Source organism: Mustela erminea, chromosome 5 (assembly GCF_009829155.1).
Source record: "Mustela erminea isolate mMusErm1 chromosome 5, mMusErm1.Pri, whole genome shotgun sequence".
In the NCBI taxonomy this organism is placed as follows: domain Eukaryota; kingdom Metazoa; phylum Chordata; class Mammalia; order Carnivora; family Mustelidae; genus Mustela; species Mustela erminea.
Window position 1 is genome coordinate 87,904,882 of NC_045618.1, and position 17,862 is coordinate 87,922,743.

General features: G+C 36.9%; 1 protein-coding gene across 2 annotated transcripts in view; it reads left to right on the top strand.

The window, feature by feature from the left end:
* Nucleotides 1-14,954, top strand: part of TTC6 (tetratricopeptide repeat domain 6) — a 214,642-nt gene extending 199,688 nt beyond the window's left edge. For both annotated transcript variants that reach the window (XM_032344066.1, XM_032344067.1), the window contains 4 exons: nucleotides 2,421-2,573; nucleotides 3,339-3,509; nucleotides 11,106-11,331; nucleotides 11,803-14,954. In XM_032344066.1, coding sequence (XP_032199957.1) covers nucleotides 2,421-2,573; nucleotides 3,339-3,509; nucleotides 11,106-11,331; nucleotides 11,803-11,939 — 687 coding nt within the window. In that variant the 3' untranslated portion in view covers nucleotides 11,940-14,954. The remainder of the gene's footprint in view (nucleotides 1-2,420; nucleotides 2,574-3,338; nucleotides 3,510-11,105; nucleotides 11,332-11,802) is intronic.
* Nucleotides 14,955-17,862: the final 2,908 nt, after the last annotated feature.

Consider the following 17,862-nt stretch of genomic DNA (forward strand, 5'->3'; position numbering starts at 1 on the left):
CTGGAACACTCTGACCTGACACATGCACTCACCAACCTATTTGCATTAATAAAATTTGTAGTGACATTCTTTGAATAAAGTGCTAAGTGTGTTATATTTTCCATGAGGAGGAACTGAGTAATTTTAAATCTTCTTCTTTTTTTAATATTTAAAATTTTAGACAATGGGCAAAAAATGTGCTCAAATTATCATAATCTGCAGAAATTTTTGTTAATAATCTGCAATTAAAGTTGATTTTTTTAAAATTTGAAAATGAGTTTGGCTGATCCAATAATACTGAAGGTGATTTTTAGAATTGGTGGTTATAGTGAGGTATGCCCAAAGACTCATTAATAAGGGAAACAATTTGTTCACCCTCTGAGACTTAAGCATAAAATTAGTCATTATTAGATCACAGTAGAAATTTATAAAGTCAATTGGAAGAGACAGGATGACTCCCAAAGCTGTAAGAGCTAACTGCAATCCAATGAAATGTGTCAACATCATCATTCATTGCATTCAGTAGGCATTTTACTGAGCCCCTAAGATAGGGGCCTAGGGATACAGCAGTGAACCAAATATACTTGGTTCTTAAAGAGTTTACTACTTAGTAGAGAGATGAGTATCAAGCAATCATATGAAGTTATTTAATTATACTCGTGATACAAAGGAAAAGGATGGGTTTTAGAACAACTTGTAACAAGGAAACTCAGATTTGTTTAAGGGGAAGAGAGAACTTTTTGAGAAATTAACATTTAAATTGAGTGTGACAGACTGGTAATCAGTCAGACTTAAGAGTTGGGGCTAAGACCCAGTGAACAACCCATTCGAATGTCTTATGAAAGAGAGGATCCAAATGTTGGAGTGTTATGGACAAGAAGAGAGTGTTGTAGGACAGGATAGAAAGTAGAAAATGACTGGAGGTGAAGGCTTTGCAGGCCAGTTAGAAATGTCAGTATAGGGGCACCTGGGTGGCTCAGTGGGTTAAGCTTCTGCCTTCGGCTCAGGTCATGATCTCAGGGTCCTGGGATCGAGCCCCACATTGGGCTCTCTGCTTGGCAGGGAGCCTGCTTCCTCCCCTCTCTGTCTGCTGCTCTGCCTACTTGTAATCTCTCTCTCTCTCTTTCTCTGTTAAATAAATAAATTAACACTTAAAAAAATAAAAGAAATCCAGTATAATTAACCAAAGCAATGACATCAGATTTTTGTTTTATGAAGATGTCAGTTGGTATGTATCAACCTGAAAGAAGACTGAGAAACACTCAGTAGGAAGAAGGATTGAATCAGGAAAGAAAGGACTGAGAAAAAAGAGAGAGCGTTTCATCCAAGATCTGCCCAAGGGAAAGACTAACCATTTGTTCAACAAATTCTTACAGATTTCCCTACTATGTGCCTCATACTAGCGATATCGAGGTTAGCCAAAAAGGATTTCAGGAACAGATGACAGATATCCCATTGTGAGGCTGTTTGCAGCTTAATATTCTTATATTCCTTGTTTCTCCACTGAATTTCTTATGGCAGTGTTAATTTTCATGTAATTCGCCCAGAGGGAGAAGATTTGCTGGTTAAAGAACAGTGTGTAGTTATCTTACTAGTTTTATGCAAGAGTCACTGGGCTCTGTTTGGTTAATGTGACTCAGCTTCTCAGCTTCTGAGATTCTGGTAAGGTGGATTTTTAGCCTATGCATACAAAGGACAGACTCTGGACTCAGTGCATTTATCAACTCACTACCTTACACTGATGAGGTGTTTAGTTGCTACCTGGTCTTCTCTAGGAAATACTCAGATACCTTTCAGTTAACAGTGCCCCTCTCCTAACTTTTTTCTTGTTTTCCAGTTGGTGCTAAAGTTTGTATATACAGAAACTTGGCAGATTTAAATGCATTTTCCATGGACTATGTATAGGTACCCTAAAATTCCAGATGCCGGTACAGTTTATCAAAATAGGTTTTACACCATTATTTTTTCTCTTATTTATTAAACACATTTATTTTATTATATTCAATATATATATAAACATTATATATGTATATAAAATGTTTAACTGGAGATTCAATGCCAGGCAATAAATACAATCTCTACCTATTGTGCATGGAGTTCAGTGTAAATTTTGTGGTTGTGATTGTCAGAAACATCGGTGTTTCATATAGTGGCCATGACTTTATGGTGGCCATGATTTTATGTTGTCCAAGACTGGCATAAGAGATGACTCTGACAATTAGATTTATTTTGATTAATTAAAATGTTAGCATAAATACTCAGAGGTAATTTAGTCAATTGAATGCACTCAGAGTACAGTCTACTTCCTTGTTTAAAATAGGTTAGATTTAGCACAATGTAAATTTACCCTTACTAAAGGCTTTATTTGATTAGGTTAGAACCATAAACAGTTGTCATGTTATGGACAATTTCCTACTTTATGTAAATGAAAAATTTTCTAGGCCCAAGGAAAATTCCAGAAAGCTTGGAATCACTTTACCATTGCCATAGAAGTTGATCCAAAATGCTATTTAGCCTATGAAGGAAGAGCCGTGGTCTGTCTTCAGATGGGTAATAATTTTGCTGCAATTCAAGACATTAATGCTGCCATAAAGGTAAAAATCCCCTTAGATGATATTATCATTAGCATCAATTAATACCATTAATGAATAGCATCATTCATAAGTTCTCTGTAACTTTTTAAAGTAACTTGTAGGGAAAATAATATTTGTATTTTTTCCAGGAGATTCCCAGAATAAATAATTTTTATGGCTTGCCAATTTTATAACTTAAGTACATTTAAAATCTGAAATACAAACTCATGATAAATGTTGATTCCTCTCAGTAAATGTAATTTATAGTTTCATGGGACATCAATATTATTTTGTCATAAAAATGAATGCAAAACACCAAAGCCTCAGGTTTTGTATACAGTGACAGAAAACATTTTCTTCTAGCTTTTGGATTCTGTTTCTGTATAAATAGGCAGATTTTGTAATTTTTACTTGCCAAAAAAAGAAAAGAATGGAAAGATGATTGCTGCTACCTAGGACAAATAAGCATGTTAACTATTTAATTTATTCTCTAATATCACTGAGTCAAACAGATAAGCTTCCTGCCAACCGCATCTATCCTTTCGAAAGGAACTGAGTATAGCAGTAAGATTATTTGTTTTATTGCAACCAGATCAACAAAGGGTTGACACTGAATCAACTTCACACCAAGCCCTTTCTCAAAATATTTGCTCTAATGGGGTTTCACCAGCACTATAAAATTACTGGTTTCCTACAAGTAGATTTCATAACATTCATTTTTACAGACATGAAATTGGGGATAAATACTGTTCCTAGATGCTAAATACTCATACTATTATATTGCAGATCAATACGACAGCAGAATTCTTAACAAATCGTGGTGTGATTCATGAGTTTATGGGTCAAAAACAGAATGCAATGAGAGACTATCAAGCAGCAATTTCTCTAAACCCCACATATTCACTGGCTTACTTTAATGCAGGAAATATCTATTTTCACCACAGGCAGTTTTCCCAGGTAATGTGTTTTCCTTAACATTTTCTTTTTGACACTAAATGCTTTTTTTGTTATATATAATTTCCAAAGAGCAATCCTTATGTCACAGGCTAATCATTTATTAGCTCTTTTTAACAAAGTTCTTTTTCCTAAGAGTGTTTATAATTATTTATTACATGTTCACATTTCTATGGATTTATTCTCCTCATTATCATCAACCATTCAACACCTGTCCAGTAAACATTGTTCTGGACTTTCCCCAAGTGTGGGCCATTGCCTTGTTGTCCATTATTGTCAGCTTCTGGCCTAAAATTCTTTCTCTCTGTGCCCCCACTTAGACAAATCTCAGACTTCCTTCAAGACTCTTTTTCACTGATGTGATTATCAAACTCATCTTAATTGCTAACATTTCTCAATTTCAGTCACATGAGCGGGAAGCCTGCTTCTCCCTCTCCCACTCCCCCTGCTTGTGTTCCCTCTCTTGCTGTCTCTCTCTGTCTCTCTGGGAGTGAGGAGGTAAGGATATCAGTTCTGATTATATAACATCTTAATCTTTTCAGAATGTCTGAAATGAAACTATTGGGTTATTAGATGATATTTTTTATATTTTGAATTTATTTTATTTGAGCTGTAATGCACTTATATAATTCAAACTCAACTTCAACTTTTTATTTATATTCACTCTTTTGTTCTTTATCTGCAACTTACCTTGCTCTTTGTCTATCCTTGAGTCAGAAGTTTAAATCTTTTTTTTTTTTTTTTAAAGATTTATTTATTTATTTATTTGATCAACACAGAGAGATCACAAGTAGGCAAAAAGGCAGGCGGGGGGTGGGGGGAAGCAGGCTTGCCGCTGAGCGGAGAGCCCTATGTGGGGCTCAATCCCAGGACCCTGGGATCATGACCTGAGCTGAAGGTATAGTCTTTAATCCACTGAGCCACCCCGGCGCCCGAGTCAGAAGTTTAATTCATTTATTGTCACCCTTTAATTTGTACTGTGATGAGTGTTAAGTTTAGGCCATTTCCCTAACTACTGCTTCTAGCAGTATCCTATGTATTTCGGTCTGTAATGTTTTTTATTTTTGTTTTCCTAAAATGTTACATATGAAATGTTATTTCCCCTTTGAATAAATTAACGGGACACTTAAAATGTTCAGGTAGAAAGGCTTTACATTTTCTAATTTTGGAGTTTATTGAGTTTTAATGTGTTCTTGTACATGCCAACTTAAAAAAAAAGTACTCCAGGGGACTTTTCAAAAAAAGAATTTCTGCTATAAGGATATAGAGTTAAAAATATCCATATAAGACTTACCTTATAAATTATGTTTTTAATTTAGCCTGTATTCATGCTTGTTTTCCATTTGGTTTATTTTGGAGTGGGAAAGGTTTAAATTAGTGTGCCTTCTATAATTTTCTTTACATCTCTTGTAATTTCTGCTTTATGGACAGTGCTGCCACATTATTATTTTATGTACGGATATTCAAATACATTACATGTGCATTGTGAATGCATTTCAAATGCCCTCTGTTTCTTTAAAATGCTCTTGGGTATAAATTCACTTTCATCTGATACAAAGATCATAACCTCTGATTTCAAATGGTTTGCTTTTGCCTGGTATTCCTTTGCCCTTCCCTTTATTTTTAATGTTCAGAATACTTTATTTCCAGCTCGTGTCTCTTTTATACAGCATACAGTTACATTTTGCTTTAGATGGCAATTTGAAAATACTTAGCTTTTAATACTACTACTACTACTACTAATAATAATAATAAAATAATTTTGGCATGGTTGATTTAGTTCTGTTATTTAATGTCACAGTATATTTATATTTGATGTATTTTAGTCTGTGGTTTACTTTATTTAATTATTTTTAAAGGATTTCTGATATTTAGGAAGGTTTATAGCTTTGTTTTAATGATTACCTTTATAAATGTAATCTTTATACTCTTAGTTCCTTATTTCTTTAGTTTTTCTATTACAAACAACAACAAAATAATCATTTAATCTTTTCTTCCCTTATTCCTCCCTTTCATCTGTTTGTTGATTTTAGTTAATAGTATTCTCTTTTCTAAAAAATACTTATCTTTTTTTAGGGGCTCCTGGGTGGCTCAGTTGTTAAGCATCTACCTTTGGCCAGGTCATGGTCCCAGGGAGAGCCCTGTGTCAGGCTCCCTGCTCAGCGGGAAGCCTGCTTCTCCCTCTCCCACTCCCCCTGCTTGTGTTCCCTCTCTTGCTGTCTCTCTCTGTCAAATAAATATATAAAATCTTAAAAAATTAATATTTATATTTTTATTCTTAAATGTGTTACAGTGTCAGTTGGTGCCAGCCGTCTGTTCTGTCTCTACTCTCCCGTTTTGTTGTGAGTTTCATTATTCCTCTACCACCAAAGGACTTAATATTTGCATACCATTTTGTTACCCTTATTTCACATGTTAGTCTTAGTTCTCCAGTTAAGTATATTCAGTTCTCATCTCCAGGCTTTTTGCCAAAGTTTCCCTCCTGACCACTCATTTCTCAGTTGCCTGATACTGATCTTCTAGCAGAGTCCTGAGAAAGGGCTCATGAGAACAATATTCCTTGAATTTTTTTTTATGTTCATAGCTGTTTGCCTGCAGTGTTTACAACTTAAGGCAGCTTGTCTGGGTTTAAAATTCTGACTCACTTTTTCTTTCCTTGAGTGTCTTAAGTATTGTTTCACTATATTCTGGTGTATGTTGGTGTCAAAATATGATCTTTTTGTTGCAAACCTGACTTTCAATTCTTTTATCCGTGACTTCTTTTTGTCAAGATCATCAAAGATTTTTTTTTAAGTAAAAAGTTTTGCCAGAGTACATCATAGTACACAGTGTGCATTTTCAATATGTATATTTCAGAAAAGTTGTGTTGAATTCAGTATAAAATGTTTTTTGTTTCATTTTTCTCTTCATTGGGAATGAATGCCAATTATTATATCTAAGATGTCCTTTGACTTCTATATACCAATTATTTTTTCTAATGTTTTCTATCTCTTAGTTTTTGTTTCTTTTTTTTTTTTTTTTTTTTTTTGCCTTTTTCACATCTCTCTTCTAAATCTCTCCTGTGTTCTCTGAAATCTCCATTATCCCTTGTGGACTTTATAGATCAGGTTTCTTAAAAAAATTTTTTTCCCCTAGTTTCATCTCATTCCCATGTCAAACCTTCCTGGCCGCCTCATTTCTGACAAGATCCTTCATTACTGATTTACTTTCTCTCAAATGCAATTGTTCCTTTAACAATTTTTTTCTAGTTCATTTGGAAATGTTATATTATAATTTTTATCTATGTTGTAGCAATACGTTTTTAAATCCGGTGAGTTTTTATTTTCTTTCCAAAAATTAAGCTATGATTTTTCATCCTTGTTTTTGCAGTGAAGGCAGGCAGATTACTTTTCTGTTACATTTGGATGAGATAAATTTTGTTCCTTGTCAAATAGCAGATATTTTTATGAGAAGCAGGGTGATGAGCTATGGTAACTCCAACCTGTGCTCCGTTTGATGCTATGGCAAAGGACTTTACAAAATGTCCTCTCTAGCCTAGCTAGTCTGGGAAGGCTTCTACCACAAGCTCTGTGTTTTTCAGAACTTTCCACAATCCTTGCCTTCAAAGATAATGTATTCATTTTATCTTATTTTTATTTTTTAAGGATTTTATTTATTTATCTGACAGAGAAGGAGTGAGAGAGCACAAAGGTGGTGGGAGCAGCAGAGGGAGAGGGAGAAGCAGTCTCCCTGCTGAGCAGAGAGCACAATGGAGGGCTTGATCTCAGGACCCTGGGTTCTGACCTGAGTTGACTGACTGAGCCACCCAAGCACCACCCCTGATGTACACATTTTAAAAAGGCTTGGGTTTTTTGTTTTTGTTTTTTGGGTTTTTTTTTTTTTTTTTTGCTTGCATTTTCTGAGACCTGTAACCTCTGTGTTCTCTTGTGCCACCAATACTGCCACCAGATCCCTTAATAAAATGATCCATTGAGTCATCTTTATGTACCAAGAGGCTATGGTTCTTGTCTTTATTTTGCTGGAAAAGTTTAGCAAATATTTCCTTATACCACTTAGCTCTTCATTCCTTCAATCTCCGTATATTTATAACGTACCTGCCATGTATGAGGCATTAATAATACCCTGAGAGTATGGAGTTAAACAAGATAGACTTTTTTTTTCTGATGGAACTTACTTCTTATTGGAGGAACACATAGAAAACAAACAAGAAAATAGTAGTAGTGACGAAGATCGAAGTCAGTCTCACAGAAGCATGATTCTATCAGTGCGAGCATATGTGCGGGACTGAGACTATTGCCTGGATAGGTAAGTATAGGTGGAGAGAAGCGGTTTAAGGAGCAAGCTCTGGGGATAACACCAATGTTTGAGAGTGAAACAGAGAGGAGATGCCAGAGAGTAGACTGAGAAGAGAGCATCCAGCCAGGCTGATGGGAAGAAAAGCAGGACAGTATGATAATACCTTGAGAATAATGTGCTTGAAGAAGGGAAAAGTGTCCTGTGTCGAGCGCGGCTGGGAAAAAAGGAAAGTCAAGGAAGAGGGCGTTGGAGGAAGTCACTGATGATTTTGGCAAGAACATTGTTGCGGCCGTGGTGAATCAGAGACTTAGATAGGTAAAGGTTGTGGAGGAAATATGAGGTGAAGAATTAAGCAGTTCAGCTGGTCAGGAGGTCCTGTGAAGAGAAGTCATGAAATGAGAAGTAGTGAAATGAGGTAGAGTGTGGTAAGAAGTTCTCTTAATTTTGTAAATATGAAGGATAGTGATTCATGCTCCGTGTTAATAAAAAATGTAATAGAAAAGAAGAAATTGTCGGGACAGAAGGAAAGTGGCAGGGATGATTAGAATCAAAATCTTAGAGAATTGAGGTTAAAGTTTGGAAGTTTCTGGTGGTCTTTGAAGGGAGCAGGACACGTTATCGATTACGCCATGGGGGAAGGCAGAGACTTGGGGCACAGTTGAATGCAGACAGAACATTTTTTTTGGAGAAAATGGCTCTGTCCCCTGCTCCCCACCTCCCCAACCTTTGTTTCTAACTGTTCTGGAAGGAAGATTTAGGGGCAGGAAGAAGGGTCCCTCAATACATCAAATAATCTCTAGAGGGTTCAAACCTAGATATGTTCTGGCTTCTTTCAGCATTAGTTAGTGACTTAATAATTTTAAATCACTTTTGGATGAGTCACATGCATGCATCATGAACTATGAGTGACATTACAAAGATAACTGGATCTGCTTTTTAATTAATTACAGATATTAGGGCATTAGACCAATTGTTAAAAAATCAAGACCATCATTGTGGTAGATGTTTTTGGACTTGAACTGCATCACAACCATTACTCCTATACTTCAAATTACTTCATGAAATGGATAGGCTTTTATTTTCTCAGCAATATATTTTGGAAGCTATAAGAAAAACTTACATTTTTCACAGGCACATTATTGTGCGTTACTGAATTTTATCTTAGCTGAGGTAGGCACTTACTCCTACCTGATTGAAGTCCTGGTTTTGTGATGTAGAATAGCGTGGCCTTTATTGATCATTTACTGGTTAATTAAAATGAAGCCTAGCATGGAGCACTGGGTGTGGTGAAAAAATAATTAATACTGTTATGCTGAAAATAAATTAATTAATAAAAAAAAATGAAGCCTAAATTACTTTTTAGTCTTGGCCCTGCTTGGAGTCATTTCCTTGCTTCATTTCTGATGATTCTGAGTCCAGTCTTCTGTCTGCGAGTGCATTCTCTTTAAGACCTTCACAGGAGGATGTCAGTTCTGCCATCCCCTTAACAGATCCTTGTACCGCACTTCGCTGGCGCGTTGAATAGTTCCATCCAAAAATGAGATGGGTTACACAATCTTGAACGAATTGCCTCTTAAAAGTCAGAGGCAGCAAAATTCATGGAGAATTGCCTTAGGATAGATGGATATTTTGTATATATTTCATATACTAACCTCACTTAATCCTAAAAGCAAAACTGGAAGTAGAGTTCTAGTTGTTATTTCCATTTTACAGACAGGAAAACTGGGGACAAAAGAGCTTTATCTACTCACCCAAGACATAGAGATGACAAGTGGTAGAGCCAGGATTTGAACCTAGAAATCTAGCTCCGTGGTTTGAGCTCTTGGCCACCATGCTACCAGTGTTCCATTTCACTCATGATGGAAGTGAATTGAAGTCAGATCCCTGGGAAACATAGAGAAAAATAGTTCAGTGATGGAGACAGAGAAAGTGATATATAGGTAAGAGAAAACCAGAGAGATGCTCTGTCCCAAGGACAGAGAATTTTACAAAGGAAGGAGAGATCAAGAGCATCCATGCCACAGAAATGTCCTGAAAGTAAAGAACTAGAAAATGTCCATTGGGCTTGAGGACATCTGTAGCCTTAGCAAGAGTGGAACTCACAAAATAGGGGAAGATAGATAGAAGCAAGACTATGGTGTGTTGGGAAAAGCTGAATGGTAAAAAATTAGAGAGCAATCTGTATTGTAAAAAATGACTTTTCCTTTAAGTGAAGTAAATTTTAAAGTAGGAACCAAATTTTTACCCTCATGGAATTAGAGAAGAGATGTCTAGTTGGATGTCTAAGCAGCATCTGAAGCTATTTGTGGTGAAAGACCATTTAAAAATTTCTAACTTATTATTCATCAATAATTTGCTAAAACACAATATAAACAAGTTATTAGAATTATGTTCATGTCCTGGAATGTCATAATTATGTTGAAGTGCTATAAAAGTTACTAATGGTTTACTCGTAGTTTCTGTATTTAATCTCTTTACAGAGTTGTAGGAAATGATTTCTCAGACTAAGACCCCAAAACCAATCTACAGACCACACTTGAAAGGGTTCTTTGCTTCTTGATGATGAACAGAGAATAATCTAGAGTCTTCGATCTTCTTGACAAGTTGATTTTTTCCCTCACTCTTCCTTCTTCATAACTTTCATAGCATCACTAAATTTTTATCCCATTTTGGTATGGGTTAGAATCTTTTAAAAAAATTTTATTGCGTTATATTAGTCACCATAAAATACATCATTAGTTTTTGATGCAGTGTTCCAACTTTCATTGTTTACGTACAACACCCAGTGCTCCATGGGGGGTGGGGCAGTGGGTGAGCCTGGTGGTATGGTTTAGAATCTTATTTGGAGAATTCATTTACCTTTTTAGCTCTTGGATACTCTGCTTGTATATGAAAAATGTTAATTTTCTAACATATATTTATCATGTTATGACCTTTTCTGATTTATATTTTACCTTTTTCTGGTACTGTGTAAAGGTGTGGGACTTGAGGGGTAAGTAGAGGAACATTTTTATCACTGACATTATTGAGATTTGCCAATACAGGTGATAACAAAAAGCAAACTGACTTTTGGCTGGACACATTTTAGATGAAATATTTGCGCAGCTAATATGTCCCCAGTTCCAGGGAAATAGAACCACAGGCATATAAAGAAAAAGAAAGAAAAAGAAAGAAAGAAAGAAAGAAAGAAAAAAGTTCAAATACACTTTAACCAGTTTTATACATGAATCAAAAGTGCTTCAGATCGCTATATAGCTGCCAATTAAAATATATTCAACTTATCATCATCTTCACATTTTATAGGCCAGTGACTACTTCTCAAAAGCTTTAAGGTTTGATCCAGAAAATGAATATGCTACCATGAATCGAGCTATTGCAAATACAATATTAGAGAGATACAAAGAAGCCAAAGAAGATTTTGCACATGTGGTTGAAAGCTGTCCCTTCTGGGCCGCAGTATATTTTAATAGAGCACACTTCTACTGTTGTTTAAAGCAATACGAACTAGCTGAGGAAGACCTAAGTCAAGGTATTTTGTTTTATAATTTTGGGGGGAAATCACAGTGGTTGATATATTTGTTTTTAGACAATAAAAGAAGAAAATCACCAGGTCTGTCTTGGTAAGTTTACATAAGAATTAATGCTTTTATTTATCTTATCTTTAATGCCATCAATATAGATTCCTTTATGTAATAACTTAAAGTGTGAATAAGCTGAGAAACGGAAAATCATCAGGGAAACCGGACATAAACAATGCCAGTCATCCAAGGAAAGACATTGTACTGTGTTCCTCAAGTTAGTTTTCTTAGAAAGGTTTAATATTTAATTTTACTAAATAAAATTCATTTACATGCAATGTAGATTCATTTACATTTACATTTGAAGAAAAATGCTTTCAAGTAAGCAGTGCTAAAGTTCTTAGAAAATTTTTATTTTTAAAATAGGGGACTATTTTCCAGTGTCATTATAAAACATATCTTGAAATGTTTTCCTTTTACAGCCCTGTCTTTGACGCCTGACGATGCTCTAGTGTATAAACTTAGAGCTGAGGTTCGTGGTAAAATAGGTCTGACTGAGGAAGCTGTGGCTGACTATATTCAAGCACTCAACCTTCAAGAATATGCCTCAGGGATATGATTACAGGGACCATGGTTTCTGTAGCAATCTACACAGCTCTTCTTCCCGAAATTGAAACTTATTTGTTGTTTCAAAGGTTTCACTATTTTCATTATTGCATTCATTATGTTTTATTACCTGTATAACCCTTTAATTCATTTTAACAATATATTTACATATTAATTCTAAGAACTCTAGATCATTTTCTGCACATTTGAAAAAACTAATAATAACTGAATTTCTTCATGAGATGCAGACTTCAAATGGGAATGTTTCTTTGGGAATACTAACATTTAAAATGTTTTCTTTAAAGTAAAATAATTTCTTTTGAAACACTATAATCTGCATGATTATAGAAAAAGTATCATTGATCTTTTCATCAATACCTGCTCATGATGTAGTTGACCATATCCAGGTTTAAAAAAAATAAATGCAGATCTTATGGCTATAAAGAAATTAAATACATTTTTTCTCTCTTCCTGTAAACAATGTCTACACAGGTCCCTATTTTTCCTGGTACTTGTGTTATTCCACCAGATAAACACGTTTCTCTTTTACATGTTTCCTCCGTTCCAACACAGCACCTAAAAAATTTTGACCTTCCCGTTTCCTCGATATAGTTCTTTTTACCCCTTTGATGAAAGTTTCATAAACATATGTAAAAACTTTGTATACATTTATAATGAGTGCTTCAAAGAAGTTAATGAGTAAAAATTAAAGACCGCTAAAAATTCTGTATAGAATGTCTATAAAGGATCCTTGGGTGAACCAGAGAACCCCTTTTCTTTATTTTACTGCTAAAAACAAAATTTCATCCACATTTGCTTCACTCATTTATGTTCGTTCTTCGTTTCATTCTTCCAGTACATCTCTAGTTCCTCAGAGACTTGTTTTCCCAGAGATCAGACATTTTGGAAAGAATACTTCTATCCACTCAGTTTCCTTTTTTAAAAATTTTGATGTACCAGATTTTCACAGTAGAAGGTTGATTTTCATTTGTAAGCCTCGGTGGGGATGCTTCACACTATTTGAAGATAATCTTCTAGGCATGATGTGTGGGGCCCACATGAGGATTGGGTCACCCCTAGTGAGCTGTTTCTGTTGGTGAGTCAGACACATTTAATAAGCCACTTCGGATCTCTTGCCTTTACTTGTCTCCAGACAGTTTTGGCCCACCCCGGGCCACAGATGAGACTCAGACCAAGCGCATGTCCCCACAGACAGCCCCTTGCCTCATGCTTCACGTGGCCCCTGCCCCAGGGCATCTGTGTTGGTGCTGGGGTGTTGGATTGCTGCGGGATGCTGCCAGCACTTCCCCAACTGTACTGTGGACGTGCAGGGACCTAAATCCCTGTCAAATGAACCTCTCATGATGGGAGAAAGGAACTGGTGGGTAGAATCTTCTCCCTCCCCCCTCTTGGTGGGGTGTCCTGAGACAATCAGCATATATACCTTCCCTGAGGATGCTCCCAGCCGCCACCTTCAAAACATACCTTGTGTCCCCGCTTCTGCCTTCCCTGCCTCACTCCCTCGTCACTGCTCCTCCTTTCCCCAGTTTGCATTTCTTGATAAAGTCATAGCACAGAAGCATTTGCCTCTGGTTTTGCTTTTTGGGATAAACCAGGCTAAGACAATGAGTAATTTAATGTTTGTTTTTTTTTTTTTTTTTCTGGTCACACACAAACACTTATAACATGAGGCAGGACTGATATAAACCAAAGGCTATAATAGTATAGTGGCCCAAATCATGTCCAACTGGTCAAAATGCTACACGTCCCCCCTGTCCACATCCCCTTGGCCCCCAGTTTCTGTGCACGCTGGCAGTGTCCTCCTGCACGCACCTGCACTTTCCGCCTGAGGCATTTCTCTCAGTCCACTCACAGGCCAAGTCTGAATGACTGGCGAGTTCACGTCCCTAGGAGCCACCTTCAGCAATCACCGATGGAAGGTGGGGGATAAGCACTTCAGCTTTTGGCGTGAACACTGCCCCCCGCCCCCAGCCATTCTGTTGCTGACCATACAGGCTCCTCAAAACATACTCTTTGTTGGTTTTCCTCCTTCTTGCCTCACTCTCTCCTCCTCAACACCAACTTGCTGGAACCCCCTTCCTAATAAACCTCTGTCCTCGAATCCTGGTCTCAAGGTCAGCTTCTGCGGGAACGAATCTAAGGCGGCATCATGGAGGAAGAGGCACTGAAGCCAGAACCTTAGCAGAGGTCAGTGCGCATGGGCAGAAGTAGTGGATTGAAGGCCGTCCATACAGACTGAATGTCAGGACAGAGACAGAAATGGGAAAATAAGGCATGTTTGGAGAGTGGCTGGAGCAGGGTCTTTGTCAGGAAATGGTGACAGGAAACCATGCTCACATAGAGTCAGACATGAAGAATTTTTCGTGCTAGACAAAGGAGACAGAGCGAGGAGTTAAGACTTAACTATGGGTGGGGTATAAGGTGGGGGTGGGGTGGGAGAGTGACAGGTTTCTATTCCCTTCATTCCCTTCATCTCCGTCTATCCTCACATTAATGTATGGGGGACATTTGCTCATCTCCAGATGAAAACTGGACGTATGAAAATTGATCAGATCTCTACAGAGAGAGGTTTACCCTGTGTTGTATGTGCTCCCCTCTGACTCCAAGTGAGTCCGTCTTTTCTGAGAAGATCCAAGGCAGGTAAAGGAGACCCAGCAGGATAGAGGCAAAATGGAGAGAGGATGAAGACGAAGGGAGAAAGTGATTTCCAGAAAACTACTGGAGCTAAATCGGGCACAGAAGACCCCAAGGCAGGAAGAAGGAGATTCCTGGATTCTGTCTTTTTTGTAATAGCTTGAGTAATGTTGAGCTTTTCAGCAGATGAACTGAGGTATATCCTTCCCACCCTCATGGGACTTAGTAATCATGTTTAACTTATTTATAATAAACATGCAAGCACACACATACAACTACTGATGATAAACTCTGGGAAATAAAATTGGAGGGAGAAAAGAGTAAGGAGATTTTTTTTTAACCTTTGCTGTTACATAAAGCTCGAAGAAGACTAGTAGGATTACAAGTGGCTTTTACTTTCAGTTTTATTTTCAATTTCTGTAATTTAGTGTTTTTGTTGTTGTTGTTGTTGTTAATCTATTTTGTTTTCTCCACTAGAATCTAAGCTTTATGAGGACAGGGACTTTTATTTTATTTATTTATTTTATTTATTTAGTTAGTTTGTTTGTTTTGTTTAGTGCCATATCCTTAATACTTATACTGACCCAAAAAGAAGAGATGTTCAACATATGTCTGTCAAAATAAAACAAATTACAAATGCAATGAATCAATATTACTGTGCAGCTATTCCAGTGAATTGTTGGCTTGTCACATGCCCCTTCACACTTCTCCCATGCCTGCCATAATACAGAGGCTGAAAAGCTAAGACTTATGTCTCCCAAATGTCCTTGCAGCCAGAGTTCCTGATGTGATTTAGTTTCTGCCAATCTAACACAATCGCATGAGACTGAATTGAAGCTGCATCATGCAAGACCTCCTTCTACTGGTCTTGGGTGTCTCTAGAGCAGAACTTGAGATTTAGCAAATATACAGAGAGGACACCTGGTTGAATTTTAATTTCAAATAAAGAAGGGGTAATTCAGGATTCCTACTTAAACGCATGACACCCGGTTAAATTTCAATTTCAGGTCAACACATTTTTGAGTCTAATATGTCCTGATTATTGCATGGGACACACACTAAAAATGTTTTGCTGTTGATCCGAAATTCAAATTTAACTGGGTGTCCTTTGACTTATCTAGCAACGTTGCTCTGCAGCCAACCCTCATGGCCATGGCTTTCTGATCCTGGGTGAATTGTACATTTTTCTGAAGCCAATAGCTGCTGTGCCTATTTCTTGATTTTCTACCTTTCTCTTTATGGCAGAGCAGATTCCCCAAGTTTGGACAATTTTGTGTTGCTCTTCTGATGGCTCAAACTAGAAGCCGCTTCATTAGACATTCTAACAGTGATGTTAGCACCCCTCTCTTTGTATGAAAACTCTTTCTGCTTAAAATTTCAAGAATGGCTTCTTTTATGTTTGGCTTAACTCTGATACAGTTTTGAAGATTTAGAAAAAATGGAGAGGTTTTCTTTTCTCACGAATGGATCAGAGTAATAGAATCTTTTCCGCAATGAGGTATTTATGTAGTTTGGCCATGGGTCAAAATGGATCAAAGTTGAAAACATTATAATAATCACGATTTTTAGCACTTACTTCAAGCAAGGTATATACTTCGCCTCTATCTTCTTAACAGTTTTACAAGATAGTAGTCTTCATTAGATGAGGAAACTGAGGTACAAAAATATCAGATTACATGATCAAGGTCACATAGGTGTAAACAGTGGGGCTGAGAGTCCCTCCCTATTCTATGTTTTTTCTTTTTATTAACATATAATATATTATTTGTTTCAGGGGTACAGGTCTGTGATTCATCAGTCTTACACAATTCACAGCACTCATCATAGCACAGACCCTCCCCAGTGTCCCTCACCTACCCTATCCCACCCTCCTCCCCTCTCGTAACCCTCGGTTTCTTTCCTGAGATTAAGAGTCTCTTATGGTTTGTATCCCTCTGGTTTCATCTTGTTTCATTTTTCCCTCCCTCTCCCTATGATCCTCTGCCTTATTTCTCAAATTGCTCATATCAGTGAGAACATATAATTGTCTTTCTCTAATTGACTTATTTCATTTAGCATAATACCCTCTAGTTCCATCCACATTGTTTCAAATGGCAAGATCTTGTGTTTTTTTGTTGTTGTTGTTTTGTTTTGGTGTCTGCATAATTATCCTTTCTCCACATCCTTACCAACATCTGTCATGTCCTGACTTGTTAATTTTAGCAATTCTGACTGATGTCAGGTGGTACTCACTGTGGTTTTGATTTGTATTTCCTTGATGCCAAGTGGTGTGGAGCATTTTTTCATGTGTCTGTTGGCCATTTGGATGTCTTCTTTGCAGAAATGTCTGTTCATGTCTTCTGCCCTTTTCGTGATTGAATTATTTGTTGTTTGGGTGTTGAATTTGATAAGTTCTTTAAAGACTTTGGATACTAGCCCTTTATCTGATATGTCATTTGCAAATATCTTCTCCCATTCTGTTGGTTGTCTTTTGGTTTTGTTAACTGTTTCCTTTGCTGTGCAAAAGCTTTTGATCTTGATCAAGTCCCAATAGTTCATATTTGTCCTTGCTTCCCTCACCTTGGCGATGTTTCTAGGAAGAAGTTGCTGTGGCTGAGGTTGAAGAGGTTGCTGCCTGTGTTCTCCTCAAGGATTTGGATGGATTCCTGTCTCAGTGAGCTCTGTCATCCATTTTGAGTCTGTTCTTGTGTGTGGTGTAAGGAAACGGTCTAGTTTCATTCTTCTGCAAGTGGCTGTCCAATTTTCCCAACACCAGTTGTTGAAGAGGGGACATTCTTTCCTGTTTTGTCAAAGATTAGTTGGCCATTGAGTTGAGGGTCTATTTCTGGGCTCTCTATTCTGTTCCATTGATCTATGTGTCAGTTTTTGTTTTTTTGTGTCTGTTTTTGTGCCAGTACCATACTGTCTTGATGATGACAGCTTTGTAATAGAGCTTGAAGTCTGGAATTGTGATGCCACGAACTTTGGCTTTCTTTTTCAACATTCCTCTGGCTATTTGAGGTCTGTTCTCATTCCATATAAATTTTAGGATTATTTGTTCCATTTCTTTGAAAAAAAAAAAGGATAGTATTTTGATAGGGATTGCATTAAACATGTAGATTGCTTAAGGTAGCATAGACATTTTTACAATATTTGTTCTTCCAATCCATGAGCATGGAACATTTTTCCCGTTCTCTTTGTCTTCCTCAATTTCTTTTGTGAGTACTTTATAGTTTTCTGAGTATAGATTCTTTGCCTCTTTGGTTAGGTATATTCCTAGGTATCTTATGGTTTTGGGTGCA